The sequence below is a fragment of the Corvus brachyrhynchos genome, unplaced genomic scaffold (assembly GCF_000691975.1).
Source record: "Corvus brachyrhynchos isolate BGI_N302 unplaced genomic scaffold, ASM69197v1 scaffold106, whole genome shotgun sequence".
In the NCBI taxonomy this organism is placed as follows: Eukaryota; Metazoa; Chordata; class Aves; order Passeriformes; family Corvidae; genus Corvus; species Corvus brachyrhynchos.
The window spans coordinates 5632460-5650528 of NW_008238834.1; the positions used below are offsets into that span (position 1 = coordinate 5632460).

At 39.0% G+C, this 18069-nt stretch overlaps 2 protein-coding genes across 8 annotated transcripts in view; one reads left to right on the forward strand and one right to left on the reverse strand.

The window, feature by feature from the left end:
* ARHGAP28 (Rho GTPase activating protein 28) overlaps positions 1-4495 on the forward strand; it is a 77559-nt gene extending 73064 nt beyond the window's left edge. For all 7 annotated transcript variants that reach the window (XM_017738257.1, XM_017738255.1, XM_017738262.1 and 4 more), the window contains one exon: positions 581-4495. In XM_017738257.1, coding sequence (XP_017593746.1) covers positions 581-672 — 92 coding nt within the window. In that variant the 3' untranslated portion in view covers positions 673-4495. The remainder of the gene's footprint in view (positions 1-580) is intronic.
* A 1148-nt stretch (positions 4496-5643) lies between these two features.
* Positions 5644-18069, reverse strand: part of LAMA1 (laminin subunit alpha 1) — an 86118-nt gene continuing 73692 nt past the window's right edge. The window contains 14 exon segments of the mRNA XM_008636838.2: positions 5644-6206; positions 6686-6908; positions 7977-8110; positions 8708-8861; positions 9952-10110; positions 12050-12239; positions 13313-13425; positions 14543-14705; positions 15170-15304; positions 15306-15353; positions 15842-15993; positions 16420-16590; positions 16780-16894; positions 18021-18069. The exon segment at positions 18021-18069 is cut by the window's right edge and continues 22 nt beyond it. Coding sequence (XP_008635060.1) covers positions 6046-6206; positions 6686-6908; positions 7977-8110; positions 8708-8861; positions 9952-10110; positions 12050-12239; positions 13313-13425; positions 14543-14705; positions 15170-15304; positions 15306-15353; positions 15842-15993; positions 16420-16590; positions 16780-16894; positions 18021-18069 — 1967 coding nt within the window. The 3' untranslated portion in view covers positions 5644-6045.

An 18069-nucleotide genomic window follows, 5' to 3' on the forward strand; every position in this document is an offset into this window, starting at 1 on the left:
CTCGTTCTGGCAAAGGCAGCCACAACTTCCCAATCACCAGCTAATGAAACAGCAGAGTTCAGAGGATTTTTTTTTTTTTAACCAACAAATTGGCAATTGCCAAAAACATTGATGCCGTCCATGAATTTCTTTACAAGATCCTGCTGGATGGGAACACATTGTTTACAGAACTACTTTTTCAGCATTTATAAATAGTATAGAGGAGAAGTCAGGGACTTCTAATTTCAGCTCAGTAAACCCAAAGAAATAAAACCCCCCATACTGTAGCATTTAAACAGTGTTGTTGATGCTTCTAAAGAAACCGTATTCACCATTTGACTAAAGGTCTTGTCCATAACTCAGTGTAATGCAGAACATCCTGCCTGGAAGTGAAAGTGAATTCATGACTCTCAAAGAGTAAAATCACTGGCAAATTTACCAAAGGCACTCTGTGTATCCAGGCAAGATGTTAGCTGGATGGACACACCAAACTAGGCTTGCTGTGTGCAAGTCAGAGAAACGTTCAAGGACATTTTAACACAGCTCTGTCCCTATGTACTCAGAACTTGCTGTGATTCATGGCTGACAATTTCCTTTTCAGGTCAGCACTGTTTGGATCCAGATGCATTCATGTTAGATGTCTACCGTGCAAATCCTCAGGCAGAATGGGTGATAAAACCAAAAGCCAGCTGAAGCAGAAGGCAGCAGTATACTGGACTAAAGCCAAACGGACAAGAGTGATGCCTGTCATTTTAAGCAGCTCTTGCAGAGACGAAACAAAATGGTAGCTCCTTCCTACTGTACTGTCCAACTGATGGTCAGCACACAGTACTTTTGGTATTCCAGCTTCTGAACCATCAGAGAAATACCACATTTGTTATGTTTTCATATGGATTACACTTGTGCCAGTTGGCCCAGGAGGTGAGGAGGGCAGACCAAGGTACGGTGCACAGAAAACAACCTGTCGCATGAGTTGTTCGCTTCCTGACCTGGTGTCAGAACACAGATTTTTGGAAATAATGCAGTGGCATCAGATGAATGAAACACTACTGACCACAGCATAACATAGAAGCACGACAGAGACATTGGAGAAAAGAAGGCGTCTGTCAGGCATGGAAGGCAGGAGCTCAACATGCAGCAGTGCCAAGACAGCTGTGAAAAAACCAAAGCTTTCTGCTGAAAGTAAACACATACAGTGTGTGTTACTGCAATACCTGTCTCTCAGTCACTCCTCATGAGTACCTGATTCTGGGGGAGGGAGGCAGGAGGAGGAACTGTACACAGCTGTACTGCTCAATGTATGTACCACTGTGTATCTCACTACCGTCTTCCAAAATAGGCTGTCTGGATCCCTTAGCTGTGTGCAATTGTAATGCCACGAACCACGCTCTTTTTCCTTCCCCTGTCACACAAGTTTCAGGAGACAAAGGCTGGGTGAGAAAGGCCATATGCCCCTAGCTCTGCCTTTTACTTGATACACTCAGAATTAAATCTGTGTAGTGCCAGACTATGAGATGTGTTAATGGTGCCACTTACAGTCATCATCTTTTTCGTTAAACATTATAGTTTCTAATTTGTAACCTAATTCTTTTTATTTTGTTTATTTTAGCTTTTAATATGTAAGCAGTTTTTATATTCTTCAGCTGCATCGACAAGAGAGATCTTTGTTCAGGTCTTGTATAATACAGCATGGAGAAGAAAAAGGGTTTCCAATGAGAAAAGGGATTTAATAATTTACACATTAGGTCTTTAAAACCGTAGCCAAACTAGGCCCAGTTGTGCTGAGGGCTTTACAAATACATAGCAAATTGCAGCTCACATGCAGTCTAAGAAACACACAGGCTGACAAGAGAATAGTGGGCTGCACCTGCATTGGGAATGTCAGATAGGATGTCTGGTTTGGAGCTAGTCACAAGAGCAAGCAATGTTCTTCACTTGGTCATCTCACTTTGGGCTATGGTGAACTAGAGGTTTGTTGAGAGGGAAATCACAAATCTCTGGAAAAGAGCCAAGTATTTTTTCATCTGTGTCATATGCAGTAAGTGGAACCAATGCCTTCAACTGCACTGCAATGTCCCCATCATTAGATGATGCTGGACTATGAAACCATCCCCAGCAATGATTTCTGTTCCTGATCTGGACACAGGGATGAGGCAGAAGCTCTGTTTATCACATAACGATATAAAAGCACTCTCAACCAAGTCATCCAGGCGAACATAAATTCTGCTGTCCTGCAGAGAAAGCCTGTAACCTGTGATGCTCTGCTGAAGCTGTGCAATGAGGATCTGAAACAGAAGCAGAGCTCTAAAATGTATCAAGTTAACCATGTTCTCCAGTAGTTAACTTTCATTGTTAGTGGTCAGTGAAAGAAATCAACATTAAATCAGTAACTTTACCAGCAACAATAATGTCTACAGAGGGCAGATCCTGTCTTCTTTCTTACCTTCTTGATAAAAAATGATCAAAATTTAGCAACATTATCCCTTCATTTTCTTTAAAACAGTGACATTTTTTAACTTTCTGGTTGGTTTGGTTGGTTTGGGTTTTTTTCAGGTTTTTTTGGTTTTGTTTCTCCTTTTTCTTCTTAACACTAAAGGAAACATAGTTGCAGCCAGGAGAAAAACAGGACAGTTGTATTATAAAATACACTCCTTATTTTGACAACTATTTATTTTAAGTATACAAGATATAGTTGATCTGTGACTTGTTTATAGGACTAAGCATAAACGTTTTGTCATGTGCTTTGCTCCCGATACCCTTCAGTTCCCTCTGTGGCAATGGACAGCTCTTTCTGCTTATGCTGCCCTTGTCTGTCAGCTGTAAAGCAGGACTAGTACTTTCCATATAAAGGAAACATGAGAATTAGTTGAGTTAAATTCTACTCTCAGATGCAGCCAAACAATTCCCAGAGCAGATCAGGAGTTATAAACATCCATCTGGGAAGAACAAACTCAGCAAAGGCTTTTTATGTGGAAAGTGCTTTGAATACAAAGAGAATCATATAAATACTAGCATCATTGTATCTATAGCCAACTAAAAGGAGTTCTGTGACTATACAGAAAGCCTAAACATTAAGAGAATAATTTGAAATGTCATAGCAAATGAGCTAACTTCCAACAGTACTTCCAGAGAAATACATTGACCTCCTCCATCTTGCCCACTCTCTTCACTCTGTGTTCTCAATGGCTGTGCAAGGAGAAGGACACACTGTGTTCACACTGCAACTTGCTCAGCATGTTCTCGACCTCATCAATGTTATTTCTGAAATAGATCTCCCTGTGTTCCATATAGAATACAAGCGGCTTTGGAAGACTTTTACCACTTCACAACTTAAGAAAGTCAAATATGATGTAATAAAACCCACCCTGTGAGCTCTTTGCTAAAACTGCCTACAACTATATTAGCTAACTATATTAGCAGATGAACCAGATTCTACATAGAGTGCCCAGACTATTACAGCATGGCCAAATACCTCCTGTGTCTGAAACAGAATGTTATAATTCTCTTTTGATACAAATGCCCCTAATGACCCATGTGTACTGTGGTTAATACTGTTCCACATTAAGTTGTTTTGTGTTGTTTTGGTACACTAACTTGATTTAATATGCAGCAGACAAATGGAACAAGCTCAATAGTATTTTGAGATATGAGGTCTCAACTTCAGGTCTTGTATTTCAAGATGGTGGTGGAAGCATGAGGAATTTCATTCCTCCTAACAGAAGTCAAAACTAAGTTACAAGAGGATTGTCACCTAACAAAAAGTAACATATGTGGAAAGCTATTAATAAGAAATTGGTAGCAAGCAGGGAGAAATTTACTGAAATTCCAAAGATGCCTCAAGCATTTATATACTCTATGGTTCTACAAGGACAGCATTTTGCATATCAACACAAAGAGTATTGTAAAAAGCAGGTGTTGCAAAACAGACTGGAATGCTTTAACCTGTAAACGCAGCTAACGTCATTAGAAAGTGTGTGTGTGTGCAAATGTGTCTGTGTCCATGTATAATATTAACTACCTCACTCTGCATTTTCCAGGAAAAATATTTTGGCTTAGACGTTTACTACTTACTTACTATTATCAATTTCACATTAACACTGACATTAACACTGACAAAGTATTTCTTTTTGTATGAGGCAAGATTTGAAATTACAAAAAAAACCCTAGTAAAATACATATTTAGGGATATGGATGAAACTTAGTCCAAACTATGTTTTCTAAATTATGCTTGTAATGTGAACCCTGTGAGATCAGATGTTGGGGTTAATAGACAATGAATACAAACACACGGTGTTTCATTTTTATTTTTCAATGGGTTTCTATTAGTGTGTGTCTTCTCTGGAAAATAATACAATGCCACTAATCAAAGCAAAGTGTTTGTATGTACGTTTCCCTTACAATCCTCATTATGTTACGTGTTTTGTTGAAGTACGCCAACATGTAAGTGTATTTGTACAGCAGAGTGTGTCCATTGTATTGTATCTGTGTCAAAAATAAAAACAATGTAACAAAGCCAGCTCTTCAGATCTAAACACGTATTTTGGATAGAAACAGGGGGCAGAGATTACAAAGAGCAGTGGTGTATCTGTTTCAAAAGCAACTGTGCTGTTACGGCCCTTGAACAGCTATACAGAGGACCATGTTCTGCCACCCTTGCTGAAGTGGAGGAGCTCTCTGCTCTGGGAGCTCTTCTCTTGGACTACCTCGATGCAATGTACAAAACACACTGCTTGGAATCCTGCTTCATTGAAAGCAATGGCAAACTGCTTTGGAGTTTCATTTCAGCCAGTACTTTTTGAAGTAGTGCAAAATATATAGAGGAGAAACTAACTTTAGAACAAATTGTACAAATGCATAGTAAAAGCCAAATAAAATTGGAAGGAGCAAACAAAAATACCGCTAGTTCAAAGAGAAAAAAAAAGAGGAGGTGGAATTGAGTTGCAAAGAACTGTCTTTAAAGTATGGGACACATTTGTCACTGCTCAATGATCTGGCCAGCTGATGAATGGATGTCCTTACTTGATTCAGATTGAGCACACTTCCCCCAAACCTGGCTTAAGAGAACTACTGGAAGACTCATTTTAGAAACAGAGCAGGCACAGTAAAAAAGAAAAAGATAAAACTGCAGACTGGCCTCAAAAGTGCCTCCCTGTGTCCTGTAAGAAATACTATTTTACAAAGAATGAATGATGCATTCGTTTTCACTGCCAAAATAGATAGTTTTTCCCAAATAAGACCCAAATTGTTCCTTCAGCAACATATTATGCCTTCATAGGCATCTCTGTGCCATAGATTCCATGAAAGTATAAACAGGAACATAATCCTTCTAGCCAATGCATCTGTAATGAGAGTCAGAAGCACTGGATATTAAGCCAGAAGGAAAAGGAACTGGAGCTACCCTATGAAGTGTAACCAAGAAATTTCTATTCATTAAACTCTGAATCTGAGACTTTCAAAATTATGTGTTCAAAAAATTTAGTCAGTCTCCTGCTCCCTCTGCTGGACTGTGTCCACTTATATTTCATAGAATCAGAGTCATATAATGGCCTGGATTGGAAGAAGCCTTAAAGATTATGTAGTTCCAACCTCCCTGAAGTGTGCATACTTGTAACTTCTTACCTTCAGGCTCTTTTTCTTCTAACTAAAATACATTGACAACTGAACTACATGAAATAATGCAGTTTATTGTAGTTTTATTATGTGGTCCAAAATTATTATGTTCTTATAAAACAGTCAACACACAATAAAATGAAATACTGTCAAGTAATCAAAAGAAAACATACCGTAAACACTGATTAATAAAAATTCCCAAAAGAAAAGTACCCAATAAATGCCATTAAAATTGTTGTAGAGGTATTTGTTGTTTAAAACCATTTAGTTAAAATGCAGGCAATAGAACTTCTGATTAAAAAAAATAAGTGACCTGAGTTGGAAAACAACCAGAAAAATCAAACAGATGCAGGTTCTTACCAGTTCCTTTTTTCATTATGAAATTAGAATGCAAAATAACAGATCAACAACAACAAAAAAAAGCCCTCTCTCAGTCCAGACAGGCTTTGCTACAGTTCAGTGCTCAGCCCCAGGGCAGGAATGAGGAAACACTCCACGCAGGTCAAAAGCTCTGCTAAAGTCAAACAATTCTGTATGTTGGCCCTTAGTCAAAACAAGGTTCCTCAAACAGCCATGGAATGAGCTCTTGCTTGTGAGGCAGTTTTGCTTCACATCAGCTGAAAAACAAACACGAAATATGTAAAAATCTATTTCCACCAAACTGAAAAAAATACAAAGATCCAGGTTATTAAACTTCTCCCCCCTCTGAAATGAGAGATAAAACCAATACCTGAGGAGCATCAAGTTCCACTCATGTTTGGATGAACTGTGACATCCCAACATGGTCAGTCAGTGCTCCATTCAAGCATAAGCCCTGCACAGCAATAACTTGGCAGAGTTTGCAGAAATAGTTCTTCCCAGGGGACAATGGAAGATGAGAGGGGAAAACAGAGGAGAAAGCCACTCTGCACGGGTGTTTTTGAAGTTAAAATAGAAACTATTTTTTAACAGAATATGAAGCAACAGCTGATTCCCATTTCTTGGGAATTGCAGTCACAATTCCCATGGCAAACAAAAGCAAGCACGTGTTAAGCGTCACTCTTGTGAGAGTGAGCGCAGGAAGGACATAAGGGAAGGGAAATATTATTGTACCTACCAGGATAACCTCCAACATAAATGGGATTGTTCGTATCTGCAGATGTTGACTGGATGTAGGGATTATCAGTGTGAACCAAATTCCCATCAATTACCAGTGAAATGTGATGTTTGCTTTTGTTTGCTTGAAGCTTGTGCCATTTCCCATCACACAAGCTATTTGTGCCTCTTGGTACATATGTAGCTGTTATTCTGCCAGCTCCATTGTTGACGTGGAATAAAACCTGTACAAACAGCCAGATGCCAGTGAAGATCTAAGTAAGAATACATGAACTAATCTGCCTAGATAAAAGCACAATCACGCTGGTGCAGAGGTTTCTGTTTTAAATGTTTGGCAATATGCAAGGTTGATGTTTACTTTGATGGATAGAGTAGATCCCTGTGAAAGTGGTTTTTAAAATCTAAAAGACTTAGATCTACCTGTGCAATGGTCCATTGATACGCTTCACTAGGGATTTCAATGTTTCTTACAAATACAAATCAAGACGTTTTCACAGAACCTGAGACTTCAGAAATCTGAAAGAAGATTTACTGTGTCTAACTGAATAGAAAGTAGAATGGAGTGAAAGCACTTGTCATTGCCAATAAATGTATTGATTTTTTTCATGCATTTATTTTTCAAAGCAGCTGACATTTCCTCAACTCTGTGGTGAGGATTAATATGTAAGTATTAACTGGGAAAGCATGTCCCACAGAAACACTGATATTTAACACTGTCTCTAGCTAGGAAGCTTTGAATAAAAAATGAGCTATTTCTGCAAAAACAAACACTTAAGAGCAATCAAGTGTATATTTTTTATGCAAGAGGTGACTGGAGAAGTATGTGTATTGATTGTTAAAAGGTTTATGGAACATAATGGCCAGTAGAAGTAGAGAATGAGTTAATTGCTCATGAATATTGAAGAAGAGGCTACAAAACAGTGTGCATTGTATATGTACTATTTTTTTCAAGGACAAGGATAGCTTTATGGCAGAAAAAGTATTAAGCCATAAAAAAGATATATATTTGGTCTAACATACAAGGTATGTAGTACAGGAGGTCAGAGGAGCTGCACACTAACATAAATTACACTAATTAAAAACCCTAAGAGTTCCAGTTACTTCTGCTAATCGCACTCTATCATATGACGGCAATGAGAAACCTTGAGACTGAAAGTCTGTCCCATATTCATTCTGTGGGAAGTTGCCTCCATCACACTTCACTGGTGTATATTTCATGCACTCCAAGAGTTTTAGCCTCCCAGTTTCAAACAAGCCTTGTGAAATGAGTGTGCCTGCACAGGGCAGCCTACCTTGCCATGTACAATCTCCAGTCCAATGGCATCAACCTTGGCACTGCTGACCCCGAGAAGAACCCCATGCACTGCTGTCGTACGGAACTCCAGGGTGATGTTCACGTCAGACCTCACTTTGTAGCCTTCTCTGACTGAAAAGAAGTTAAAAGTCTCTAGCAGAAGACATGGAACCCACAAGTACAAAGTAAAATATATACATCATTAAAAGGTCTAAAAATCTTGTTAATTATGCTGCTGGAATATGACTTTGCAGAACCTCTGGAAAACAAGTTTTCCAAAGTCATAATTCCTATTTTGTACTGGAAAAGATAAATTCCCAAATAAGTTTTTCTTCATTAATTCAGATTTAATCCATTCTATCTCATTTGTAAGAAACAGTACAGAACACAAATGTCATCCTTCATGTTACTTCAAGTATTTTGTTTTCATATTCTTCAACAGACCTTAGCATCATGAACATGCATATTCTTAGCTGAAGAAAGATGTGGTTCGTTTCTTTCCCAGTGCTAAAATCATTAGCTCTTTTATTTGTGCAAGATAGCCCTTTGCAGAAATGACCACTTTTGGATGGATGGAGTAAAGGGACTCAGTTAGATATCCATATGTAGGGCATGCCCTCACTGTGTGAGGAGTCTATTAATTACACACAGTTCCGGTAAAGCCCAAAAGGAGTGTGTTTCCATTAACGTTAATTCAGTAACGTACTGTGTTCATCTAACGACACTTACCAAGGGCAGCAAAGCCACTTCCATCAAAGAAAGTACCATCCTGCACTGTTTCATAGCATTTATTCACAGCAAAGATGGAGACAGGACTCTCCTTGTCCACTTGTTTGCTATTAATTGTCATGCTACCAATGCAGGCAGGAATACTGTGAGTAACCTGAACACATGGAAATACAAGAGATAATGTTTAGTATAAACTGCTGCAATCCTCTCTTAGTGATGATGACCTGATGTTATTGTAGATGAAATATTATCTGAACAAAACACAGCAGAATCTAAAATATTTACACAATTAAATTTATATTATTACATATAATTCTGTAAGGTACATAATGTCTTAAGAGTCAAAAGCAAATAGTTTAGCAGCAGAGTATACACAGTCTGTAATATACAGAAAGAACTGTATTTGCCTGACTGTGAGCAGGGATATGCCCAACAGTAAAAGCATTCCAAACATGCTTCAGCAAATTAATGAGTAAATCAAGGTTTTGTATGACATTTTGCAAGTGCTCTTCATCAAAAAGATTCATCTGAATCACTTCAGAGGGTGATTGGACACTGGAACAGGTTCCCCAGGGAAGTGCACCAGCCTGACAGACTTCAAGAAGCATTTGGACAGTGCTCTCAGGCACATGGTGTGATTCTTGGGGTGTCCTGTGCAGGGCCAGGAGTTGGACTCCGATGATCCTTGAGGATCCCTTCCAACTCAGGATATTCTACAATTCCATGAGAAACATCATCATCATCACTGGAATCCTTGTTGATATAATGGGCTGCACAAGGAGGAAGGTGACAAAAACTTGCCCTCTAAAAGCCTGTATTAAAATATGCTTTAATCTAAAGACAGGGAAACCCAGTCTTTCAGAGATATTTAAGGCACCTAATTTCTGTTTGAATGCAATAGGACTCGTATACCAAAATTAATATGTAAGTATTACACATATATAAGTACTACATATCTGAGATTGTAGGTCATGTTTTTACCTTATACTGTGAAAGACAGGAATTTATATTCTTTATCCATTTTTAACAGAGAAACAGAATGAAAAAAAGTTCTGTTAAGGGCTATTACTAACATACAAGGATACAAGCTGTTGCTAGAGTCATTAAGCCATAGAAAGCTAGAAAGATTTATCTGGTAAAGGGTCATTACTTTCCTTGTTGCTTCTTTCCCTGGATTTGCTGCACTAAGCTCATTTTAGTCTTGCAAAATGCCAGAGACATCCCCCCACCCCAAACCTTCTTACATTCCCAAGATTCTTTGGCACGTAGTCTAAGGGGAGTCCTCCCACATAGAGCTTTCCTTCCACATCCAAGGTGCTACCATCTCCCAGAGCATTGACTGCTACCAATTCCTGTCCATCCACAATGATTGTGCCTTTTCTTTTAACATATTCTGTCTTTACCTGGAAAAAAGGAAAGCATGTGAACATAAATGAGTAAGCTAAATTGGTTACCTAGTCATCATTTGCCACAGAAATAAGCAAGACAATTGTTTAGTGGTTGAACTGCTATGGTATTCTGTTCTCAGGCACCCTCTTGAAATTCTTCCTGAGGCTGACACCATTTCTGAATGCAACTAAGCAGTTAAACAGCTTCCTTGCCTTCCCAAGGGCTCACAGTGATTTCATATCGTCCTGCCTAAGGCTTTCAGTGTTTTATCATTTCTTTAAATCACCAGTTTATTGCCTTAGGATATGAGTACATCACCGAATTTGGAGAAGGGTGTTCTGTGCTGGTCTCCTGCAATTATTGTGCTGCCCAACAGCTGAGCCATCTCAGCTCTCTGAAGTGCACATTCTTATGCTGTCATTTTATGATGGGCAGTGCTATATTTGCTATAACCAAAAAGCTGCCCAGTTCTGCCCACCTTGTTCACTCATGTCCCTATGCTCTTCTTGCCCTAAAACAATTACTCACATGTGGCTGAGGGAACTCAGCTAGCCATTTATCCATCTCTATTTACTTTTAGCCCCACTCAGAATCATGACGAGGTTCAACATGAAGTTTCACGAACATTGGGCTGGTAAGGGGATAAAGGAGTGAAACAGGATGGTATGAGCAGAGGGCAGACAATGAAAGAAGTAGTGCTTCTTTCAGTAGCAATGTGTATTAGTTTACATTGATTGCAGAGGGACTGCAGTGATCACCCTCAGCTGGGAAGTGGTGTGACTCAGCCTCAACCTCTGAAGAAGGCTGAAGCTCCTGCTTTTATGTCCAGGGTAGTCATAGGTCAGCTCTTGTACAGAATGTGCTCATCTCTTAAAATGTGGATAGTGTCAGTGTGAGTTTTATGTGAGTAAATGTAATTTTAAACATGCAGCTGTAAGTCCTGGAGCATTCTTCCTTTCAGGGTAGGCAGCAGAGCTTGACTGGGATATTTGACAGACGTTCACATTTGCTTTCTTCATGTTAGTTTTTGCTGTTTTTTCTTCTGCTGATTATTTATAAAAAAACAAAAGAACTCTGCTGATTCCCAAGGCACCTAGGAAAGCTGGCAGCTTTGTGTCATCAATCACCTTGTCCCACAGAGTTAAGGTTTCACATATGGATAAGGGAGGGGAAGCATAGCGGGATGAATATTGTCATCCTCACCTGCCTTTAGGAAAAGTGTTGTCCCTCTAAAACTTAGTTACTTCTAAAACTCCTCTGAACATCCCAGTCACTTCTCACAAAGAAAGCCAGAGCCAGTAGCAGCTGGGCTGCTCAGAGGAACCAGGCCAATAGAAACTGATGCAATCTTTGTGCAGAAGGCCGTGAATGCTACGTGACACCTCCAAGCAGTAGACATAGTTTCTTCTCAAACTCTACTCAAGTCCTGCCCCTGGCTCCATTCATTTAAAATGTTCCCCTTTCTCATCTTGCCTCAACCAAGGAAAGGAAAGACAGTGCTTCCCTGTTGTCACTAGCTGCTGTGACATGGTCAGGTAATAAGTGGGAGAAAAGAAAAACTGCACCCACAAATCTCTGTCATCCTGTCACACACTGAAGTGCAGGTCTTTGGTGACGTAATGCATTGAAAGCTCTCTGTGGAAAACGTCAGATTTTTTACACCTCTCTGTTAGGTCCTTCTCTGTTGAAGATGACCATTACTACACAATTGGTGAACTATTTAATTCCTAAATAGTTTGAGATACTTACAGTAGTTGGAAGATGGATTTGATGTACAATTAATGACAATTTTAAAAGGAAATTATTATCAAATAAAAGTTTTCTGAATGACTTCATGATTGGGTTAGAACCAGTTTGCTTTTGCAACACAGAAAGCATACAGATAAGGCAGGCAAAACCCATACCAGTACCTCCAGGGAAAAAAAATGGAGCACAAGATTGGCGACCACCTACCGTATGCCATTTTCCATCACTGACAACAGCAGGGTGAAGAGCTACCGCTTTTCCTTTGCCTAAATCAAATGAGAAATGGAGCTGTCCCCCATAAAGCTGTAGGGCTGCATAATCAACCTGGTTTTGGTGAGCCATGTAGTAAATCAGGCCACTGGAGGCAAAGGTTCTGAGATTCAGCTGGATGGAAAGTCTAGACAATAAAAATTCAGTGTTACTGAAAGGTATTTCTTCTGCAGTGATGAAAAGCTTTTCTGGACACAGAGAACAGCCTGAACCAATTTATTATAATGAAAGGAGATTTATTATTACAAAGGCCAGAAAAGTAGAATTTGGGTTGATTCTAAGAAAGCATGACTTATAATGTATTTAATAATGGAAATCAGTGTTGTACCTGTCAGAAATAGAAAAGGTGCTTGTCAAAGAGCGAGATGAACTTTAAGAGGGACAAGCTCAGCTGTTTGTGACTGCAGGCTTGCCTGTTGCCCTAAGAAAGGACCCCATTCCCGGATAACTTTATGGCATCCATTACTATTAGCCAGGCTTGCTAGGAAATAATGGCCACAATGAGAACAGACGGAGGCTTAAAAGGTAGAGGAGATGAATGAGCCATTTATTATGAAGCCAACAGGTTCAGACTACATGGCATCAATCCTCTGCAATGTCCTTTGCTCAGTAGCTGTAAAAGAGAATGGCTAAAAGGAAAAACCACTCTTTTCTCTATGCCTGCGGAGACTTTCTGAGTTGCAAGAAGCAATTACAAGTGACTTGCAGGCTGTGTGCTGGCAACCTTGTTGGGAGCCTCTCAAACAAGTAAAAGAGGCAGAGAGGCTATCACACATTAAGTCTCAACAAAATGATTTTTCTCAGTAGTCTTGTCTCCTTCAAGTACACCTTCAAATATGGAAGATGCACTTGCAGAAAATAGAGAGGAGAGGGTGAGATGTTATCTGCATCAGACAAAGGAATAGGGACCAGATGTGAGCTCAGTATGTGGTAAAAAGAAATCAAAGTACTTACAGAAGATACAGTGAGACTCTTAAATCTGAGAGAAAAAAATTGCCGAACTCTGATAATGAGTTACTGAACTTGTGATCACTAACCTGGGATATGATACTTTCTTCCATGAGGAGCCCACAGAAACCTGAAGTGAGGGCCATGTTCAAATCTGGCAATGCAGTGATCAATCATGAAAACCATCACTGCCCTTCTTGTAGCTCAATACAAAATAACAGTGTGTGCATGTGTAATTCAGGATATACTCACTTCTTCCTGACAGCAGACTGATCGAAGAGCAGGGTCAAGTGGCTGCCTTTGGCAAGTCCAAACTGATGAGCACCTTGGACATGATCAGGCAGTTCATCTTTTGCACAAACTACCTGTTAATGAAATGACTTTACCAACAAGAACAGTATCAGGTGCTGCCCAGCAACTGTTGAATGACAGTGTGCCTGCATAGAGCTTTGCAGAAAGCAAAACTGAGCCGCAAGATAACCACGAAGTATACAGCAAAACAAACTCACAAGCATTCCAACCTATATTCAGGCTCAAAAAGAACAAGTTCTAATGATTAAGCTATGTCTTGTCGACAGCACCAGCCTTTTCTACTGAGAAACGTTTGTAGTTTGAGATATATTCACTATTTTTCTTAATTGATAGCTCTTTTGATAACTAATGCTGGAAGTACAATTTCAGTATGAAAATCTTATAGCTTTGGTAGGAATATTTTCCCATTTTGTGAGGACACACATTTTTGTTACGATTTGGAGTATGGAAAGCTGAGTAACAGAGTATGAGTCAAAGCTATACTTTAGCTCTAAAAAGGACAACTTATTTCTTTTTATAGTCACAGTTGTATGTATGAAACCTTGCTTTTTTATAGAATCAAATGTATAAAATCTTTCTTTCTGTTGCCACAGGAAAATGGTTTCAGGATGCTTTGGAAACCCTTCATTATAAAGATATGCAGCTGCAGGAGGAGAGAAGTAATGCTGCCTTCTCTCTTGGTAACAGGCACTGCGTGAGAGGAAACAGGTGCCGTGCAAGCTGCATTCAGACACCGTGTGTCTCTCGAGTGGTTTGTGCCTCCTCTTTGACACAGAGCAGAGGCTGCATGTGTGTGACCAGGAAAATGTGAATGCAGAGCTGCACAGCTAATGCAAATCTCAGCACAGTCCCTTTAGCAGGAATACACTAAAGATAATAGTTACTGTCAAGTCCTTCTGTTGGGAGATTATCATTCCACTTTTTCTTTTCTTTTTTTCTGTTGCTGCTGCCTGAACAGTGATAAACCTAACTACATTTCCATTGCAAATGGCCAACAGTCTGCTACAAAGGTTAGTATCTGTTTTTCTGTAGGAAATAATAATTTCAAATATACATCTATTGAGCCATTCCATACCACAGAGGAAGCAAATATACACAGTCCCTAATTTGATAATTCTCCACAAAGAAAGGACAAAAGAGGCAGCAATAAAACCTTGCTGCAATACATACTTTTTTTGTATCTGTGAGAGGTCTCAGGGGAACTGGTAAAGCCTGAAGTTCAGGTTGAATTGCAGTGCCTGATGGCTGTACAGCTGGTTTATGCTTCTCTGACAGGAAGCAGCTGTCCATATCCACGTGTTCATACTTCATGGAAGTGGTGAAATATAAAAGCCTGTATTTTTTTTAGAAAATACATTTTAAGAGGTGCATTTCTACTTATTTCCCAAGCAGAAGGAGAGTATTTTTCAAGGTCTTTCAGTAGTAACAGCAGAAAAGGAAAGAAGAGGCATCTGTGACAAACAGATTGAGAAGTGGCAAATAATCTGTCCACAGAACAATATGAATCTACAATATTTTTGGAAGGCCATTCTGTCTGTTACTACAGATGAAATTATAGTAGAGAAAGCTGTGTTTTGTGCAGCATCTCTATAAACATTAAAGACATTTTTAATGCTATTTAGAAATATAGCTGGTAATATCAATTTTCTGGCTGTTATAATATCCAGATCATGAGTATCATGCATATCTTATGTTAAAAATCAGGCAAATGGAAGTGTCATGCAAGAGATCACAAACTACATGTAACGATTACTACACACAGTTTTCCCAAACAAGGCAGTTACCCCTCTGACTTACTCCTTGTTAAAAATAAGGTTGCTGATACAGCCATGAAAGGAGCCAGCCATTTTTAGCCCTAAGATGCCCTCTCCTGCTGGAATGCCACCAGCATAGAAGTTGGAAATATTAATGTTGCTCATTTCTGCTGCTGAAAAGCCTCAGTTCTGCAGGTTTACTTTCATCCACCTGTACACTTATGATCCTGAAAAAGATAAAGTAGGGAAAACATTCAACAAGGTCTTAGAGAGTCATTTTCAGATGAAAAGCATTCCTATCAGCCTCAAAATGTCCTCTTCTAATAAATAAAGATTCCATCACTTTGATAATCCTTTCAATGTTTTAAAACTGGAAGTTCCTCTTTAGATGATTTTTAACATGCAAAGTGTTGTGAAATATCTTTCTAAATTATTTTGATAGCTGTGTATCTTTTTGCTAATACTACTTAGTATGCTTGTACTCAAGTGCCCCAAACTGTCTAGAGATTTTGAGTGCTTTTAGCTACACCTCTATCAGTGGCTGTATGCTCTATACAATTACCATGTAAATCAGAAAATCTGCATTGACAGCAGAAAAACACAGCCCTGATTATCCCACCTAATAAGCTAGCAGAGGCAATTCCTCAGAGAGTGCAGTGAACTGACAACAACATACAGTAATTAAACAGGTAGTACTCTTTGCAGTCACATGTACCTCTTATTCCGAATTAGGATGACAGAGTGTTCTTGTCCATCACTGTATGTTCCATTAGCAGACTGAAGAACTACTTTCCTAGTACTTGCTCTATCTCCAGCATTAACATGCACTGCAAGATGACCATCAATCAGCATGATGGAAAAGAAGGGCTGTAGATTTAATTAGAGGATTAATTTTTAACTATAGCTCAATTCTCAGACACTCATTTAGTGTTTAAAAAGAGCACACATGGGAAAAATTTACCTCCAACCTTGCTGTAAACTTTTAAATGAAACTCAAAGACTAGTAGGAATTGTATTGGTACCTCTTAGAGTGCAAAGCCTTGTAACAGCAAACACAAAAGCTGGACATTTCTCTGGTCAAAATAACTCCAGTTGAAGTGCAGGGTTTTTTTACACACACACACACACACACTCACTAACACTCCTTATTTAAGAGCAGGAAACAGTAACATTTTGTCTTTGGATTCTAGAAGTTCCAACTGTCTACCGGATACACAATAGCAACCTGACTTGATTTTACAAAATAAAAATGGCAAAAACAACCCCCCAGAAATCTTTTTTTTCAGTACTTGCCAAGTGTGCTTGTCTTCGTCGTCGCTTTTCCAGTCCCCTGCTGAGTCCAGCAAGGATGATGCCACTGCTGTTCTTTGTAGCAAAAGTTGCCATCAGTTCTGACTCTGGGCTTAGGGACTTAGGTACCAACTCAATATATCCATTGTTCATGATGCTGACACTGTGAATAGGCTATTTTATGAAGAACAGAAATAATTACTGTATTTAACCCTACATAGTGTACAGTAAGAAAAAAAAGCAAATATGGATTAGATTACCTTAGAATTTTTAGAGATAAATCCATTTCAACTCACTGTAAACACCACTATTCACTAGTTCATAAAAGGAAAGATCAGGTCACAAAACTTTAAAGTTTCCTACCTCCAATACACAGCCTTTTCTTACTCCATATGAATTTCTATGCAAGTCAAAGGTGGAACGAGATATTTCCAGGTTCTTGATGCATCCCACATACATTCTACTATTAAGACCTTTCCTGAAACATAAAACAAGGCTTTCTTTCCAAGGAGTAGTATTTGAAATCTCTTGGGAGAAAAAATTAATTTCTCTTCAATAAGAAAAGAAAGAGAGATCTGTTTTAAAGAATGCAGTCTGTCTGGTGTAAGTGAAAAGAGACGTGGTTTAAGTTTTACTCTCACATACTAAATCTGGTCTTAAAAATAGTCAAGAAAATGTGTTGCCCAAATGAAAACACACAAGTGTGTAATGCTGTGTTGACAGGTCAGGTCTTTTCCCAAAACTTTTAGGTGAATCTTCAGCTGAAATAAAATAGATTGTGTGAAAGGGTAACTGTAGCTGTCTACTACGCAGTATTTATTTTTCATTTTTCAAGTCTGGAGGATGCCTAATTTGGTTCCCGGTTTAAGGCTGAGAAATCTAAGGCTGTCCTGCCATAATCCCTTACAGGCTGGTATGCCAGCTAAGATTAACAAGTCTGCACTCTGTAATAACTGTGCAGAGACCAATAATGTACTAGAATTTACCTTATTGTCAAGAGCGTGCAGAAAGTTTAATTAGATTTTCTCTTGCCATATTTACCTTTTCACTGTGAAGCCAGCGGAAGAAATGTGACTTTGCAAGTTCAGTACGGATGTGCAATGCAAAAAAACCCATAAACTAGAGACACGCTATAAAATATGTATTTGCAATGTTTTCTGTTATCTGTTCACAGTTGTTTCTCCTCTGTTCCAAGTTATTGGATTACAGGAATTCTGAAGTAGAACTTTTATCCTTAAGGATAGTTTTGCCCATAAATGCCATCTGGAAAACGCAAGGCTCTCACAGATAGAGATCAAAGGAGCATCATTGCAGACAGCAGTGGTGAATGCTTGCCCCAAAGAGCTGCTGTGGCAGCTGCTGTGGTGGAAATCACCCTTGAAGGGGGGAAAAAATATTTCTGATCTGAACTGCAGTGTCAGACAGTGGAAAGCAAAATATCAGAGTTTGAAGTCTAAGGTCAGATAATTCTGTGGTATACATGGTCATAAACTAGACTTCAGAATTCACTGATTTTCTCTCATTTTAGTGGAGATAGAGTGTGTAAAGGTTTTCCCCTCACCTTACAAGAGTCTTAGCAAAGGTGCAAAAGTCAGACACTTTACCTCAGAGGCCTCGATCTTGGCAGCCCACCAATGAAGATTGGGTCCTTAT